This window comes from Chiloscyllium plagiosum, chromosome 9 (assembly GCF_004010195.1).
Source record: "Chiloscyllium plagiosum isolate BGI_BamShark_2017 chromosome 9, ASM401019v2, whole genome shotgun sequence".
Taxonomy (NCBI): Eukaryota; Metazoa; Chordata; class Chondrichthyes; order Orectolobiformes; family Hemiscylliidae; genus Chiloscyllium; species Chiloscyllium plagiosum.
In genome coordinates, this window is record NC_057718.1 from 10,652,127 (window position 1) to 10,670,301 (window position 18,175).

Consider the following 18,175-nt stretch of genomic DNA (forward strand, 5'->3'; position numbering starts at 1 on the left):
CCTAAACTGCACACAATATTCCAGATGCGGTCGTACCAGAGTCTTATACAACTGCATCATGACCTCAGGACTCCGGAACTCAATTCCTCTACCGATAAAAGCCAGTACGCCATATGCCTTCCTCACCGCACTATTTACCTGGGTGGCAACTTTCAGAGATCTGTGTACATGGACACCAAGATCCCTCTGCTCATCCACACTACCAAGTATCCGACCATTAGCCCAGTACCCCATCTTTTTGTTATTCTTCCCAAAGTGAATCACCTCGCACTTAGCTACATTGGATTCCATCTGCCACCTTTCTGCCCAGCTCTGCAGCTTCTCTATATCCTGCTGTAACCTGCCACATCCTTCCTCACTGTCTACAACTCCTCCTACTTTCGTATCATCCGCAAACTTGCTCACCTAACCTTCTAACCCCTCTTCCAGGTCATTTATAAAAATGACAAACAGCAATGGTCCCAAAACAGATCCTTGCGGAACACCGCTAGTGACGGCACTCCAAGATGAACCTTTGCCATCAACTACTACCCTCTGTCTTCTTCCAGCCAGCCAACTCCTAATCCAAACCACCAACTCACCCTCAATGCCATACCTCCGTATTTTTTGCAGTAGTCAACCATGGGGAACCTTATCAAACGCCTTACTAAAATCCATATACACCACATCTACCGCTTTCCCCTCGTCCACCTATGCTGTCCACTTTAATTGCTGGGTCAAAATTCTGGAACTTTTTTTTCATTGCAGCACTGTGGGTGTCTTTACACCACCAAATGGACTTCAGTTCATGAGGTGGCTTACAATCACTCCCTCAAGCCAGTTAGGGTTTGGCGGGCAATGCAACTGAATGAACTTGAGGCTATTTACAGATGTGAACCATTTTTTGTCTGATATCTAACATGGTTAATTTACAGTGTTATTTCTGATACAGTTTGAGTTATGGTCAATCATATGTCAAGCTGTCTATTTACTACTTAAAATAAAGCATCCTTGTTTCCTTACAGATTCTCCCAGTTTCCTGCACTGGAGTTAGATAAGTTTTTAGAGGATGTGAGGTAAGAATTCCACACTGGGGCTGGTAAATATCATTCCTCCTTGATTCTTGTGTCTATTAGATTAAGGAGCAGAAGTAAGCCATTTTAATCTATTGAGTCTACTTTGGCATTCAATGAGATCATGGATAATCTTTTAATCCCCAAATTCAATTTCCTGCCTTTTCCCCATAACTCTTAAAAGCAGATCTATCTCAGCCTTGAATATACTTAATGACCCAGTCGTAACAGCTTTGTGCGGTGAAGAATTCTCCAGATTTGTAACCCTATGAAAGAAGAAATTCCTCCATGTATCTGAAATTTGTGACCTTTTACTCTGGCCCTATGCTTTTCCACTAGGGGGGAGAAAAAAGTTCCATATCTACACTGTCAAGTCCTCTAACAATCTTGTATGTTTAAATAAGATCACCCCTCGTCGTCCTCCTCTTCCAACAAGTATAGGCCCAATCTACTCAATCTTTCCTCATAAGACAGTCCCTCCATACTTGGTATCAGCTTAGTAATTCTGGTTTTATCTCTCTTTTGAGATAATGTGTAGATCAGCACCAGTTATTTTTCTAAACGTTTAGGGTTTGTTTTCTATATATGCTATTCTATACTCGTGATTGTCCATCTTTAATTTGAAGGAATGGTATTTATCCTTTGACTGCATTTGGAATGCCCATGCCTCAGCAGCCACAGCAAGAGACTGTGACATCACCCATTATCCCACCATCTGTGAAAACCCCAACACCAGAACCTGCAGAGCTGGAGACAAGAAAGGTAAAGTTTTACAGTCAATGTTATTTCTCTGCTCATCCACTTATCTTATAACTTGTAATTGTTTATCCAGTGATTAAAATGTTCACACAGAATCTGGTTTTCTGAGAAGCGGCAGTAGGCTGTTTTGAGTCACTGTATAGCCCCTGTAATGAAGGTTTTCTTATGGAAGTACTAGACTAGGAATTCAAGGCTATTAAACCATTAATAATGAATAACACAGTGAATACAGTTAGTAGCTTTGTCAAAATAAATTGGGCTAATGTAATCTCCACTATACATAGTATACATAGTATACATAGAATCCTGTCACCTGCTCCATTGTATTGTATGGTTACAAGTATTACAATCTCAGTGCACTGGTGAAGGAGAGCTGTGATAGCCCAATTTGTTTTTACCTGAGTTTTTCAAAGGCTGTAGGGATTTGGTGTCCTACAAGCAGTGCTTTCTTTGTATTTGGTATGTTGCCCAGCCACAGAAGTAGAATGGGTTAGAACCTTGCAGCCCCAGTGAGCCAGCATGACTGATTTATTTATGCACTTATAGTTTAAGTTACAAGTTATTTTAAATGAAGGATCCACCTGCTGTGCTGAAAGTAATGCAAGGATTGACTGACTTTTTTTTTCTTATTGTGTGTCTTGACAGGTTGTTCAGATGCACTGCAATATTGAGCCAGTTGATGAAGGAGCCAAGCATCATGTAAGTTCTTTGCTTTCCATTAAAGCAATGCCGATTAGTTTCTTGTGCATGTTTGTTCTCCACTGTTTGAGCTGTTTTCCCCATATTCAAACTGTGAATGCTAATGTTTGTGTTGAATGAATGTATGCTTGTGAGAGAGTTCAGCATGTAAAAAATAGTTCAGTTATTTGAAAACATTCACAGTAAATACTTTTTTAAAAACTTTATTGTGTTTGTATATGTTATCTGCTACAGATCAATTAAGTAATATTTTATTCACATTTTTCTATATGACAACATAAATAAAACTTGCAGTATTTCTGTTCCTCATTAACCCATTACACAGAAGAAATGAAGTTGGAGGAATGAATTTGTGGCTCAAAGACCAGTGGGAGAAGTGGGTACACTGGCACTATTACTGGGAAAGTGGGATTTACTCTATGCAGGGCAGGTATTTTGGTCATAACTAGTGAATTAAAGAGGGTTTTAAACTAATTGGTGGGAACAAGGGATCAAATTTGGCAAGATGTGGTAGATGAAGAGTTTCTACGTGGCACAAAAAGTTAGTAAGATGTTAAATGAAAAACCATTCATGCCCGGAAGGGATGGAGAATACAATACCAAGAGTGAATTGATAGATGGATGAGAAATTACAAAAACAATAAAAAGCAAAACTAAAAGTTCTATATATTAATGCATGCAACAATTGGAACAAAACACATGATTTGATAAAACAATTTGTAACATATAATTCAAATTGGTAGCCATTACAGAGACAGGGCTAAAAGGTGAAGTAGGTTGGAACCTGAATAGGAGAAAGTGAGGACTGCAGATGCTGGAGATCAGAGTTGAGTGTGTGGTGCTGGAAAAGCACAGCTGGCCAGGCAGCTCCTTGGATGCTGTCTAACCTGCTGTGCTTTTCCAGCACCACAATCTTGACACTGAACCTGAATAGTCAAGGATCTCAAAATCCAAGAGAATGTGAAGGCCAGCTCCCTTAATTAATGAAGAAATGAGCACTATGGAGAGGGGTGATTTTAAGTTCAGGAAACCAGGAGCTAGAAGGCAAGAAGTTACTTTACTAATAATCACACAATGTAATAAAGTATAAACAAACAAATAATGAGAGCTTATCCTGCTGTTTTATCAATTTATATATATGATGTATATGCAGAAGTACCCGATAAGTTCATTGTATGTTTTCAGGTGTATTCCTTAACATAGTACATTTTGGAATTAACCAAAGAGCAGGATATTTTGGTTTGTAAAATGAGATAAGATTGGTCAATGACCTCATAGTGAAGGCACTCTTTTTGTTAGCATCGATGATAATATGGAACTTTACATCGTTTGAGGGAGAGATTAATGGTTCCAAAACTAGTATTTTGACTGCCCTCATTCTGCACTGGCACCTTAATGATTCTCTGGCTTGGATGAAGGGATCAAAGGTACGGTTGCAATTTTTGCTGATGGTACAACGATAGATCATAAGTACAACTGAAAGAATTGAGGATGCTGTAAATTAGAAACAAAAAGAGAAGTTGATGGGAAAGCTCAGCAGGTCTGGCAGCATCTGTGCAGAGAAATCAAAGTTAACAATTTTGGTCCTGTGACCCTTCCTCAGAACATGTTTCATAGTTCTGAGGAAGGGTCACTGGACCCAAAAACTTTGATTTCTTTTCACAGATGCTGCCAGACCTGCTGAATTTTTTCAGTTCATAATGTAAGTTGTGCAGAAAACATTAGTAGGTTACGAAAGGACACAGGTTAAGTGAATGGGAAGAGACCTGGCATGTAGTGTATTGTGGGAAAAGTGAAATTGTCCATTTTGGCAGGAAGAATAAGAAAAATTATGGAAATGGTAAAGGTTGCAGACCTCAGTTGCTAAGGAATTAATTCACAAATGACAGTGAGCAGACAAAGTCTGTCATTCGGAAAGCTAATAGCATACTTTGTAGTCAATTTACCTGATAAGACATAACAAGGGATATTACATTTCAGTGATATAGGGCATTGGTGAGACCTTTCCAAGAATACTGCAGAGAATTGGTCGCCTTAAGTAAAGCATTGGAGTCAGTTCAGAGAAGCTTGACTCGACTCCTATGAGAATGGTCAGGCTACCTATATCCAACATGCCCTGTTGGGTTTGCAGCTGCTGGAAGATTTTTTTGCATGTCTAACAATGGCTTCTACATGCGGAAACTGCTGCTGCACATGGAGCTCTGAGATTTGCATTGTAGAAAACAAAATTAGGGCACATGTTGTTTGTTTTTGCTGGAGCTTAGGGTAAGAAGTAACTATTGATTGAAAATTCAAGATTCTCTGAAGGGTTTTAATTGGGTGATGTCATAGAGATGTACAGCATGGAAACAGACCCTTCAGTCCAACCTGTCCATGCCGACCAGATATCACAACCCAATCTAGTCCCACCTGCCAGCACCCGGTCCATATCCCTCCAAATCCTTCCTATTCATCTACCCATCCAAATGCCTCTTAAATGTTGCAATTGTACCAGCCTCCACCACATCCTCTGGCAGCTCATTCCATACCCGTACCACCCTCTGCGTGAAAATATTGCTCCTTAGGTCTCTTTTATATCTTTCCCCTCTCCCCTCTCACCCTAAACCTATGCCTTCTAGTTCTGGACCCCCCCCCCCTAGGGAAAAGACTTTGCCTATTTACCCTATCCATGCCCCTCATAATTTTGTCAGCCTCTAACGCTCCAGGGAAAACAGCCTCAGCCTGTTCAGCCTCTCCCTGTAGCTCAAATCTTCCAACCCTGGCAACATTCTTGTAAATCTTTTCTAAACCCTTTCAAGTTTCACAACATCTTTCCAATAGGAAGGAGACCAGAATGGCACACAATGTTCCAACAGTGGCCTAATCAATGTCCTGTACAGCCGCAACATGACCACCCAACTCCTGTACTCAATACTCTGCCCAATAAAGGAAAGCATACCAAACGCTGCCTTCACTATCCTATCTACCTGCGACTCCACTTTTAAGGAGCTATGAACCTACACTCCAAGTCTCTTTGTTCAGCAACACTCCCTAGGACCTTACCATGAAGTGTATAAGTCCTGCTAAGATTTGCTTTCCCAAATGCAGCACCTCTCATTTATCTGAATTAAACTCCATCTGCCTCTTCTCAGCCCATTTGCCCATCTGCTCCAGATCCTGTTGTAATCTGAGGTAACCCTCTTCACTGTCCACTACACCTCCAATTTTGTGTGGAGGATATTTTCTCTTTGATGGAATCTGGTCACTGTTATAAAAATAAAGGGTTACTCACTCAAAGTAGGTATGAGAAGGAACATTTTCTGAGGGGAACGAGTGTTTGGAATGCGCTTCCTTGGAAGGTAGTGAAAGCAAAGTGTTTGTTTTTAAAGCAGAAGGATGGCCTATTAGCAATGCAGTGAAAGGTTGCTGGGGTGGGTGGAAATGTGGAGTAATCGAATCAGAAAGATCTTATTGAAAGCTAGAACAGGCTTGAGGGTCTGAATGGCATACTTCTGATTCACATGTTCATATGTATATTTTTGCCAAGACTATTTTGTTAAAAGTGAAGATATCCCTACAAGTTCATATTCAACTTGCAACTTTTCTTTCTAAATTTCAACCATTTAAGAAGCAGGAAGATTTGAGGCTTGTTCCCAATTTTGCTCTTGGTCTAGAATTTATCATTAAATTTATTTTCTTCAAACATTTTTTCCTAAATGTTGTTTCTGTATGATGATATAATTAAACCGAACGTCAAGTAATGTTGACAGGCTATCTGCTGGGAAAAACTGCAAATATTCCAAATATTCATTATAGAATCAGACAGGATCATTTAAATGATGATCATTACCCTCCCCAATATCTGATTTCTTTACCCCACAGAACCTGTAATCAATCAAGATGTGCTATGAGTTACTGCAGTTTTGATTCATTTGGGAGCATTTCATCTTTGTAAATCAGAGGTTGTAGATTGAAGTCTCGTGCAATGATGTGAGCATATGGTATTGGATGTCCCTGAAGATAAATTTGCATATTTGGGGTGATGTGTTAAACTGAGGCCCCATCTCGTCATTCAATTGGGCATTAATGATATTATCACATATTTGAAGAGAATGTAGTTTAATTGTTTTTTTGACTAGTATTTCCTCCATTAATTAACACTGTCAGAAGCTAACTGGTCATTTTTTTCTGCTTTATTTGTGGTACTTTGCATGTCTAAATGATCACATTTGTAATATAACAAAATGTCTTGTGGCATCAAGAAGACATGGGGAGGTGCTGCACAGATACAGATGTTTCTTTACTGCTGTCCTAGATTGGTTTCGTAATTTAGCAATAATAAAGGGTTCATTTGGGGCTTTTTGTTTTTGTCAAAATTTCATCATATGGTATGCTTAATAAACTATTGAGGACATTTGACAGTCATTTACACCAATGTAAACTAATCAATTGGAAATATTTGAGGGTTTAGCATGAGTTGACCATTGTTGCATAGCAGACACGTCTGTGTGTGTGTGTGTGTGTGTGTGTGATCTGAAATGGCTAGATTGTTTTTTGTAATTTAAGCTAATTACTTATGAGGGATAAAAAATGGAGAAAACATTTATTTGTTTCTGTGATTCTTTTTTCCTTCAGTTAACTCTACTCTTGAAACTGGAAGACAAGTTAAACAGACACCTCAGCTGTGACCTGTTGCCCAGTACGTACTTTAATCTGTTGTTTTGTGCGCCTCTGAATTTCAATTATTTCCCAAAATGCATCTGATTTCTTTAATTCCACAGAAATTTAAATTAGTTTGTCAGATCAATTCAGTAGCTTATATTGATCAAAAATTAAATAGTCATAGGACAACAAGAAGGGAGATGAAATTAAAATGTGGGAGCAACTTGGCAGGTCTGGCAGCATCTGTGGAGAGAGAAAGAGTTAATGTTTCTGAAGAGTCATACTGGACATGCTGAGCTCCAAATCTGTGTTTTTATCTCTTCAATAGTTGCACTATTACAGTTTAATTTGGGTTTGGGGTTTTCGCTGAGTTTCTCCAGCACTTTTTATTTTCATATCAGATTTCCAGCATTCGCAGTGTTTTGCCATTATTGAACTGGAGAGCAGAGTTATTTATCAGCAAATAAATGCATTTTTCTTTTTTTAATATAACTCTGCCTTGCACCTTGGTCATTTTTTCAGAAGTCTTCGAATTCAACTTTGCACCTTTTGAGGTGGGCTGGCTGAAACCAAGTTCCAGATTGCTGGAAACATTGCTCTTTCATATCAGTGTAACTTGTTCTGACTTGTAAACTAAGACCCGTAGCTGCATCTCTGTAATCTGTTGTAACTGTGATGGGAGGTGTGCATTGGCAATCAAGTCCTGCAATCCCATGAGATATCCCAAAAGTGTAAATGTCCAATTCAATGACCATGATAGTTAATATGCTTTACTCTTAAAGTTGTCTAGGGCAATTAAGAAGTTTCCTCCAGGTTTTGACAATAAACACAAGAAGTTATTTATTATGAATAAATGTAGTTTTTAACAAGTGGCAAAATGGATTATTTGCTGCTATTATGCAAACTTGAACTGTATCCCATTTAAATACAAACATGCACATTTGTCAGGGCATAGACATAGACACTGGGGAAGGTGATGGCCAAGTGGTATTATTGTTGGACTATTAATCCGGAGACCCAGATAATGTTGTGGGGACCCAGGTTAGAATCCCGCCACAGCAGATGGTGGAATTTGAATTCTTTAAAAATCTGGGATTAAGGATCTAATCCTGAAACCATTGTCGATTGTCAGAAAAACACATCTGGTTCAATAGTGACCTTCAGGGAAGGAAATTTACCATCCTCACCTGGTCTGGTCTATCTGTGACTTCAGAGCCACAGCAATGTGGTTCAATCTCAGTTGCCGCCTGAGCAAGCCATTCAATTGTACCAGTCACTGCAGAGTATCAAAGAAATGAAACCAGATAGATCACCTGGAATCAGACTGGGCACCAGAAAAGACAGTGGCAGAAACAGACACGTCGACCCTACCAAATCCTCACTGACATCTGAAAGCTCGAGCCAAAATTGGGAGAGCTGTCTCACCCATTAGTCAAGTAACAGCCTGACATAGTCATACTCACAGAATTATACCTTACAGGCAATCCCCCCTACACCACCACCACCACCAACCCTGGATGTATCCTGTCTTACTGGCAGGATACATCCAGCAGAGGTGGTGGCACAGTGGTATACAGTCTGGAGGGAGTTTCTCTGGGAGTCCTCCACATTGATTCTGGACCCTATGAAGTCTTATAGCTTCAGGTCAAACATGGGCAAGGAAACTACCTGCTGATTTCCACACGCTGTCCTCCCTCAGCTAATGAATAGTACTCCTCCGTATTAACAATATTTGGAGGAAGCACTAAGGGTGGCAAAGGCACAAAGTGTAATCTGGGTGGGGTATTTCAACGTCCACCATCAAGAGTGGATTGGCAGCAGTACTACTAATCTATCTAATAGAGTCCTTAAGGATATAGCTGTGAGACTGGTTCCTTCACAACCTGCCACAAACCCAGTGAGGGAAAAAGATACTCTACCTCATGCTGACCAATCTGCCAGCTGCAGATGCATCTATCCAAAACAGTCTCAGTAAGCGCGACCACCATACAGCCCTTGTGGAGACGAAAACTTGACTTCACATTGAGAATAACCTCCATCACGTTGTCTGGCACTGTCACTGTGCTAAATGGGAAGTCTTTGAACAGATCTAGCGACTCAAGATTGGGCACCCATGAGGTGCTCTGGGCCATCAACTCAACAGGAGCAGAACTGTACTCCAGCACAACCTGCAACCTCATGGCCCAGCATAACCTCCACTCAACCATTACCATAAAGCCAGGGTATCAACCCTGGTTCAATGGAGAGTGCAGGAGGGCATGCCAGGAGCAGTAGTAGGCATACATGAGGATAACTTATCAACCTGGTGGAGCCACCAAACAAGACTACTTTCATGGCAAACAGCATAAGCAGCAAGTGATAGAGCTACATGATTCCACAACCAATGGATCAGATCTAAACGTGCACTCCTGTCACATCCCATCATGAATGATGGTGGATGATTAAACAACTGACTGGAGGAGGCGACTCCACAAATATCCCCTTCCTCAATGATGCAAGAGCCCAGCACGTCAGTGCAAAAGATAAGGCTGAAGCTCTCGCAGCCATCTTCAGCCAGAGGTACCAAGTAGATGAACCACCTCGGCCTCCACCAGTGGTCCCCAGTGTTACAGATACCATTCTTCAGCCAATTCGATTCACTCCACGAGATATCATTAAACAGTTGGAGGCACTGGATACAGAGGAACCTCGATCATCCAGCGTTTGATAAACTGAAGTTCGGATTATCCAAACAAGATTGCAAGATCTCAATGCGTGGCATTTGCTTAACCGATCAAAATACTCCCTATCCGTGGCCTTTGGATAATCTAGCTTCCTCTGTTCTGCAAAGGCAAATGGGCCCTGACAACATTCTGGTAATAGTAATGAAGACTTGTGCTTTAGAACTTGCCACTCACCTAGCCAAGCTGTTCCAGTACAGTTACAACACTGACATTTACCTGGCAGTGTAGAAAATTGCCCAAGTATGTTAAGTGTTTTATGTACAGGACAAATTCAACCGAGCCAATTACTACTCATCAGTCTATTCTCAATCATCAGTAAAGTGATGGAAGGTGTCATAAACAGTGCTCAGTGACGTCCAGTTTGGGTTCCACCAGGGCCACTCAGCTCCTGATGTCCATGTTTGAACCAAGGCTGTAATGACGAGAGCTGAATTCCAGAGGTGAGGTGAGAGTGACAGCCCTTGACATCAAAGCTGCATTCAACTGGGTGTAGTATAAAAGAGCCCTAGCAAAACTGGAATCAGTGGGTCCTCGGGGGACAAACTCTCTGCTGGTTGGAGCCATACCTGATACATAAAAAGATGGTTATGGTTGTTGGAGGTCAGTCATCTCAGCTCCAGGACATCTCTGCAGGAGTTCCTCAGGATAGTACCGGAGGCCCAACCATCTTCAGCTGCTTCATCAATGAGCTTCCCACCATCATAAGGTCAGAAGTGGGATGCTTGCCAATAATTGTGCAATGATCAGCACCACTCCTCAGACATTGAAGCAGTCCATGTCTAAATGCAACAAGATCGGAACAATATCCAGGCTCAGCTGACAAGTGGCAAGTAGCATTTATACCACACGCATGCCAGACTATGACCATCACTAACAAGAGGCAATCTAACCACTGCCCCTTGACATTCGATGGTATTACCGTCACTGAATCCCCCACTATCATCATACTGGGAATTACCATTGATGAGAAACTCAACTAGACTCCCCACATTAAACACAGTGGCTACAAGAGCAGGTCAGAGGCTTGGAATACTCCCCGCATGCCTGGATGAGTGCAGCCTCAACACAAGAAGCTTGACACCATCCAGGACACAGCTGCCCACTTGATTGGAGTCATACCTGGTACATAAAAAGATGGTGATGGTTATGGTTGTTGGAGGTCCACCTCCATCCACTCCCTCCACCACCAACGCTCAGTAGCAGTAGTGAATACTATCTACAAGATGCACTGCAGAAATTCACCAAATATCCTCAGACAGCATTTGCTGTATGTTGACCCACAGTGCCATTTGGGAGGGAATTCCAGGATTTTAACCTCTAGTGACAGTGAAGGAGCAGTGATATTTCCATGTCAGGATGGGGAGTGGCTTGGAGGAGAACTTTAAGATGGTAGTATTCCCATGCATCTGCTGCCCTTGTCCTCCTAGATGGAGGTGGTCTTGGTTTTGGAAAGTGCTATCTAAGGATATTTGGTGAATTTCTGCAGTGCATCTTGTAGATAGTACACACTACTGCTACTGAGCGTCAGTGGTGGAGGGAGTGGCTGCAGTGCCAATCAAGTGGGCAGCTTTGTCCTGGATGGTGTCAAGCTTCTTGTGTTGTTGAGGCTACACTCATCCAGGCATGTGGCGAATATTCCAAGCCTCTGACCTGCTCTTGTAGCCACTGTATTTAATGTGGTGAGTCCAGTTGAGTTTTTGATCAGTGGTAATTCCCAGGATGATAGTGGGGGATTGAATATCAAGGGGCAGTGGTTAGATTGCCTCTTGGTCGCAGTGGTTCAAGAAGACAGCACAACATCACCTTCTCAAGGGCAACTAGGAATGGGCAATAAATGCTCGCCAGTCAGTGACCCCCACATTCCACTAAAAAACAATAAACTTACAGATCTGCAGGCATTATGGGCAGGAAAACAAAATGGGTGATTTCTATTAAGAGTCCAAACCACAAGAATGGAATGAGGTAATTTTTTCACTTCTGCTGGTGAAATACTTTTGTCAACCACACAGTAATAGAAGACCATTCCTTCAGATAACCCATCTATTAGACCCAGGTTTGTTTTTGTTAGTTCACCTTTCAAAATCTTTGTGCGTTGACCTTTACTGCCAGAGAGGCAAAAAAAGAGCCTTTCAAAATCAAATGGTAAACTTTCTGCCCGTTTGGGCTTTGTCCAAAACTTGAATTTTCTAGTTTTCATTCCAAAAACTGCATGGCTTGAACAAACCCAATTTCGTTATTTAATTCCACATACTGTAATTGATCATCATCTCCTTGAAACAAACTCTGAACCACGAGGTCCATGAGGCACTGTCAACCATCTGCTGCATATTTGTATTCGAGTGCAATCTCATAGTCTGGCATGTGCCACACTCTGCTATCAAACCAGAGGACCAACACTGGTTCAGTAAAGAGTTTAGGTTGGCATGCCAGGAGACAACAGGCATAATAAAAATGAAGTACCAGCCTAATTAAGATACAACACCAAACAACCTGCATGTTGCGTAAACAGAAACCGAATACTAAATAGTACCACAATCAGTGGATTAGACCAAAGCTCTGCAGTCCTGTCACGTCCAGTTGTAATGAGTGGTGGATAATTAAACGGCTCACTTTAAAGAAGAAAATTTCACACACAACCCATCCTCAGTGATCAGTTCAAAAGTCAAGGCTGTAACATGTGCAGTTAACTGCAGAGACCATTTCTTATTTCTGAATGCCCCACCATCAATAGTTTTGGTCTTTAGCTTTGCTACATTTTTGAAGAAATGAATGTATTGAGTACATCAATGGCTCTGGGCCCTGACAACATCTCAGCAATAGTCCAAAAGGCTTCAGTTCCATAACTAGCTGTATTCCAAGCCAGCCTATTCCAGTACACCTTCAACACTGGCATAAATCCAACAATGTGGAAAATTGCCTAAGTATGTATTCACAAAAAGCAGAACAATTGCTTTGAGTCATACTGAGAACAAAGGAAGATGATTGTGGTTGTTGGACACCAGTCATCTCAATCCGAGGACATCTCTGCAGAAGTTCCTCAGGATAGGTCCTGGACCCATTTTTGAGCAGCAATTAATGACCTGTTCTCCATTACTAGATCAGAAGTGGGATGTTTACTGTATAATGTTTAGTACGATGCGCAAATCCTCATATACTGAAACAGTCTGACCATGTGCAACAAGATTGAATGTCATTCTGGCTTGAAATGGTAAGTGACAAGTGAAATTTACACCATGCAAGTGCCAGGCTGTAACTAGCTCCAATAGGAGAATCTAACCATCTCCCCTCTGCATCTGTTGGCATTATTATTACTGAATCTCCCACAGTCAACATCCTGGAGTTTACCATTGGCACAAAATTTAACTGGACCAGACTTTTAAATACTGTGGCTACAGTAGCTAGATAAGAGCCTTGGCATTTGCAAGTAACTCACCTCCTGTTTTCCCAAACCCTGTCCAGCACTTTTACAGCAGACGTCAGGTTTGTGATAGAATGTTCACAAGTTGCCTGGATGGTTGCAGCTGTAGCAACAGTCAAGAAGGTCAGCATATTCTAGGGAAAGAACTTTGCTTGATTGACACCACATCCTTCACTTTATACATGCATTCTTTCTCCCATGGCACAGAGTGGCTGCAGCGTTCCATAGTGGCAGCATCTTCTAACAAGAGTTTGTCTGAAAAAACTTTTCAACTATATTGTTCACTAAAACTGGCCACAGATTTAGAATTTTAAACAACTGCCTTGGTTCTTTGCAAAAGGTGCCTATAACTCCATAAAGTAGAGTGAGAAGAGAACTCTTTTTTATTTTTGAAAAGTGTGTCAAATTACTTTAGATTTATCATCACTTTCTCATGTACGTTTCAAAGATTTGAAGAACCTGGCTGTCTTCACACACGCAGTTGTCATGATCTGAGAATGAAATAAGTGGACACTCTATCTACCTCAGAAGGCAGATCTTCTGTCAGCATTTGCATGAAATATTATAAAACTGCCTGGCCTTCACCTCTGGACTCAGTATATTCTCCCTATGAATTTCTTAGCATAAATATTATCACAAAATTGAAAAGTATTAATGATATTTGCTGTGTTCAGATTGTTCCTAAATTAATCTCATTTATTCGCTTAACTTTGGAAGAACTTCTTTTCAAAAAAAAAGTTTGTTTATAATTTCACATTGTTGTGCTGTAGGTAGCCAGGGCATTGGATCATACTTGATGGCAACAGAGTATTAATTTGCCATCAATCATGCCTTCCATATGGAGCTGGAAGTGACAAGGTTCCAAGATGGCTTGTAAGCATTTTGGTAGAATTTATTTTAAAGGGCTTGAGGATGTTTCTCTGGGGAACACTTCATGGGGCAAGAATACAATGGTGATTGGTAAATAATGTGAAAGGTTTGAGAAAATCATGTGGTGAAAAAAACTTTAATTTTAAGAAATATTTTGATAGAACACTTCATGAAACAGCTGAGCTATAAATTACTATAAGCAATTGTCCTGGTTGTCCAAGAATGATCAGTAGTATTAATACTTAATTTATGTTTACAGATGAGAGCTGTCAAGAGCTGGCAGCAGAACTTGTTCAACTGGGATTCATCAGTGAGGTAAGAAATTCAGTTTGCTTTTTGATTTTGTTTATTGCATTGATTTTCTTTTCTGTTCTCTCCCTCATTGCTACATCTTTATAACTTGGGTGCAGTGATCACTCAGGTATTTATCCATGAAATCATTCTCTACATTGATACTGGATGCTCATCAGTGCACTTACTTAACCATATTATGACAACTATAACTAGCTTAAAGGTATAAATTATATCTTTGAGTAATAGGAATTAAAAAGTATTAGATTAGATTCCCTAAAGTGTGGAAACAGGTCTTCCTGTTGACAACTGTCTTAAATTCTCTTCATTGTCATAACAATAATGCTTCTTGGATATGAGTAATTCTAGTTCAGAATTTGACTTGATTCACTTTTCTGAACATCCAAAATCCATTGTGTACTTCACAACTTGAGGCAGTGATGTTAAATGGAAATGTTTATGCAAATTGCGATGAAGGGGAATATTTATTAAATGGCACTTGTGTTATACACTAGCTTGCAAAAGAAACTTAATGTATTTTTCGGACTGACAGTGTATATGCTTGATCTAATTTTAAACAGCTGACCAAGGATAACAGGTTAACAGCTCTTGCTGCATCTCCATGTCAACCATGCACGTGCCAATCATGGTCAAACCAATCAGCACCCTTTTCTCATACTGTGAAAATTGACGTTCCCTTTAAGTTTTGTCAGTCCTGATGAGTGTAAGGTGAAAAAACTGTGTATCTCTTTTTAATAATGTTTGAACAACACACAAAATAAAAGTGTTAAAATGGTTTAAGATATATCTTGCATTTAAAATTCTCTATAATTTGAAGGGGTGTTTTGGAACTTCTGGAATAAGGTTTGAATATTGAATTACTGTGACATTTTGTTTTTAGGTTTGACATAATTGTTTTTTCCTATCTTTTGAACAGATTGATCAAAGCAGGTTAACCACGTTGCTCGAGGATACATTCAGCAAATTCTTCTACAGCAGGAATGGCTCCATCTCCGATGTCACTGTTTCATCATAGCTATCCCAGAGTCATTGTTTGACGCAGCTACTTCATCATCGGTCTGAGACGGGCAAAAGACGGCATCACAGGAAGCCATGCATTCTGGCTCAATTGCATGTTGTAGTATGGTGATGAGTTTCCAGCTACGATTGGTGAACATCCCACCTTTGAAAAGTTCTGTTGTCAGTATTATGTCCCATCTGTGCTTCACCCTGTGACTGTCGTATTTTCTTTAGCCGTATGACTTGCAAAGCGCTGCCACATTGGAAAAGCGCTTTTCCTTAATTGAAGTATAGGTGGGTTGGAGACAGGTGGGGTGGGAGGGGAGGGGGAAGAAGGTTGCTTAATCTGACGTGGATGCGCCACAGAAGAGCTATAAAGTGAGGGGTCTGCACAGAATGAAGTATCACTAGATACTTTTTTGTGAACTCTTTCAAAACATTGTATCGCTTTATATATGCCAGTGATGTGCATGTTTCCTCTATATGTTGTATAATCTTTGCACATTTGTTTTCCAAGAAGTGGGATGCTAGGTAAATTTTAATTACTTCCTCACAATGTTCCAGTAAACACAGTTTAAGAGGTTGCCCTGTGAGAGCCAAGTCCCACTACTTGTCAAAGTTTAAATTTTCATAAAATGCCATGGCTTTTGTGCACAAGTGTGAAAAAAAGTGATGGTCACAAACTTGATGGTTAACTAGTTTTTTTTAAGTGACCATTTCAGTAAACATATTCAAATTGATTAATGGAATTTCAGTGAATTTGTCTGGATTCAAGCACAAAATTGAAGCATCTAGCTGTCCTTGCTCCAATGTGTATAGAATTTCTGACCCAGAAATGAAGCTACATTGCAAATCAGTTCCAAGTCCTAGGATTCAACTGATACACCAAGGCTGCCTTTATTTTAACTGAATGCTTTATTGAAGCCTTCCTCATCCTTGCCCACTCTTTTTCATCAAGCCAAACCATGAAACAGATCTGTAATCCTTACTGTGTAGCATTTTGAGTTGTGTGGCTGAGGTTATGTAGTAATGCCTTCTATTTGTTTTGATACAAGAGCACACCATTGTAATTATATTGAGAATTTGTTAGCCTTGTGTTTCTGAAAAGTCAATTGGCCAAAGGAAGTTGAGATGATTTGTGTTTCATCATCTATCCTGAGCCAAATAGTACACAGTGTCCATAACATGATATGGGCATGGTTTTTTGGTGATTTTGTGTTGAGCAGAGGGAAAGGTAAAGACTGCTTGTAAGAACCAGTTTGCCAGTAACCTTTTCTGATTATGTCTTGCATTTTCTCAGCTTAGTTATGTTTTCTTGTATATGTTGTGGAATGCTTTCAATCCATTCTGCACATAGACAATGAAATTTTGAAATGAAAAGAATTGAGACATGATACAACACAGTGAAAGGAAAAATTCATTGTGGGGTGGGGGAGCATTGGAGAATTAATTCGAGTTGCTGTAACTTTTGGGAATTGCAAAACACTGTATTTGTGGCATTGTTTAAAGCCCTGTCTGCGTTCAATGCAGCATTCATTGGAGCAAATATACTATACTGAAAAAGCAATGTGTGGCTATTTTTTTTTTGTTGTTAACCCTGATTGTGTCACAAAACATTGTTTTGAACATATGTGTGGGCAAATACTCTTTGAAGTACCCGATTGGCTTTCAATTTGTGCATTGAAGAGGTTGGATCCAAAGTTGTCACTCGTTACACAGCACTGTAAAATTCTAAAGATCATTCAATGGGTATTTTGAAGCATTGCTTGCTGAGTTTTTTTTAATGAAAAACTACTTTGTTTGAACTATTTGGTCTATAATTAATTTGCTCTTGTTTGAATGTATTTTTTTGAGTGAGGGGTCAACATTGGAACCTTCACATTCAAAACTTGACGAGAACTCGTCTTTAGTTAAAATAATCTTTTGAAAAATGCTTTTTTCCTGTGTTTTATGTTATGTTTATTGTTTCCTATTTTTACTTTAATAAAACTCTGGCAAGTAGTGTCCTAATATGTAACAAACACACAATCCGTCCCTTAACATGGCCGCCGGGGGGGGGGGGGGGTGGCAGGGTTGGTTGGTGCTGTCAGTATACCATTGGTTTAACTAAGTACACATCAGGTGAAAAGACACCCATGTCCAAGTTTGTTTCAATTTGCAGTTTCAAGACTATATCCCAGAATTGGGAAGTTGGCCTTTCCATTTCTACAGCTGCTTCAAATCTTTTGGTAACCCTTGGTTGCAGACACTTGCTGTAGTAATTTTCACAAGTCTGAAAAATTCTGCATCACTTGCCCTTTTGAGCGTGAGTCAGTTCTATTGGTATGATCTTTTACTTCAGTGGGCATTCACTGATCACTTGGAGTTTGTGAGATTCTGTAGTCATGCAGGTTTTAGGGAGAACGCAGAGCCTTTTTCAATACTTAGAAGTAAGTGTTTGGTATGCCTGCCTTCATTGGTCAGTGCATTGAATATAGGAGTTGGGAGGTCATGCTGCAGCTGTACAGGACATTGGTTAGACCACTTTTAGAATATTGCATTCTGTTCTGGTCTCCCTGCTATAGGAGGGATATTATGAAACACAAAGGTTCAGAAAAGATTTACAAAGATGTTGTCAGGGTTGGTGCATGTGAGTTATTGGAAGAGGCTGAATAGACTGGCGCTATTTTCCCTGGAGCGTTGGAAGCTAAGTGGTGACCTTA

The 18,175-nt window shown here is 40.2% G+C and overlaps 1 protein-coding gene across 2 annotated transcripts in view; it reads left to right on the top strand.

Moving 5' to 3' along the window:
* nrbp1 (nuclear receptor binding protein 1) overlaps window positions 1–17,406 on the top strand; it is a 111,379-nt gene extending 93,973 nt beyond the window's left edge. For both annotated transcript variants that reach the window (XM_043695360.1, XM_043695361.1), the window contains 6 exons: window positions 1,005–1,055; window positions 1,679–1,814; window positions 2,457–2,510; window positions 7,125–7,188; window positions 14,422–14,477; window positions 15,391–17,406. In XM_043695360.1, coding sequence (XP_043551295.1) covers window positions 1,005–1,055; window positions 1,679–1,814; window positions 2,457–2,510; window positions 7,125–7,188; window positions 14,422–14,477; window positions 15,391–15,489 — 460 coding nt within the window. In that variant the 3' untranslated portion in view covers window positions 15,490–17,406. The remainder of the gene's footprint in view (window positions 1–1,004; window positions 1,056–1,678; window positions 1,815–2,456; window positions 2,511–7,124; window positions 7,189–14,421; window positions 14,478–15,390) is intronic.
* The last annotated feature ends 769 nt before the right edge of the window (window positions 17,407–18,175 follow it).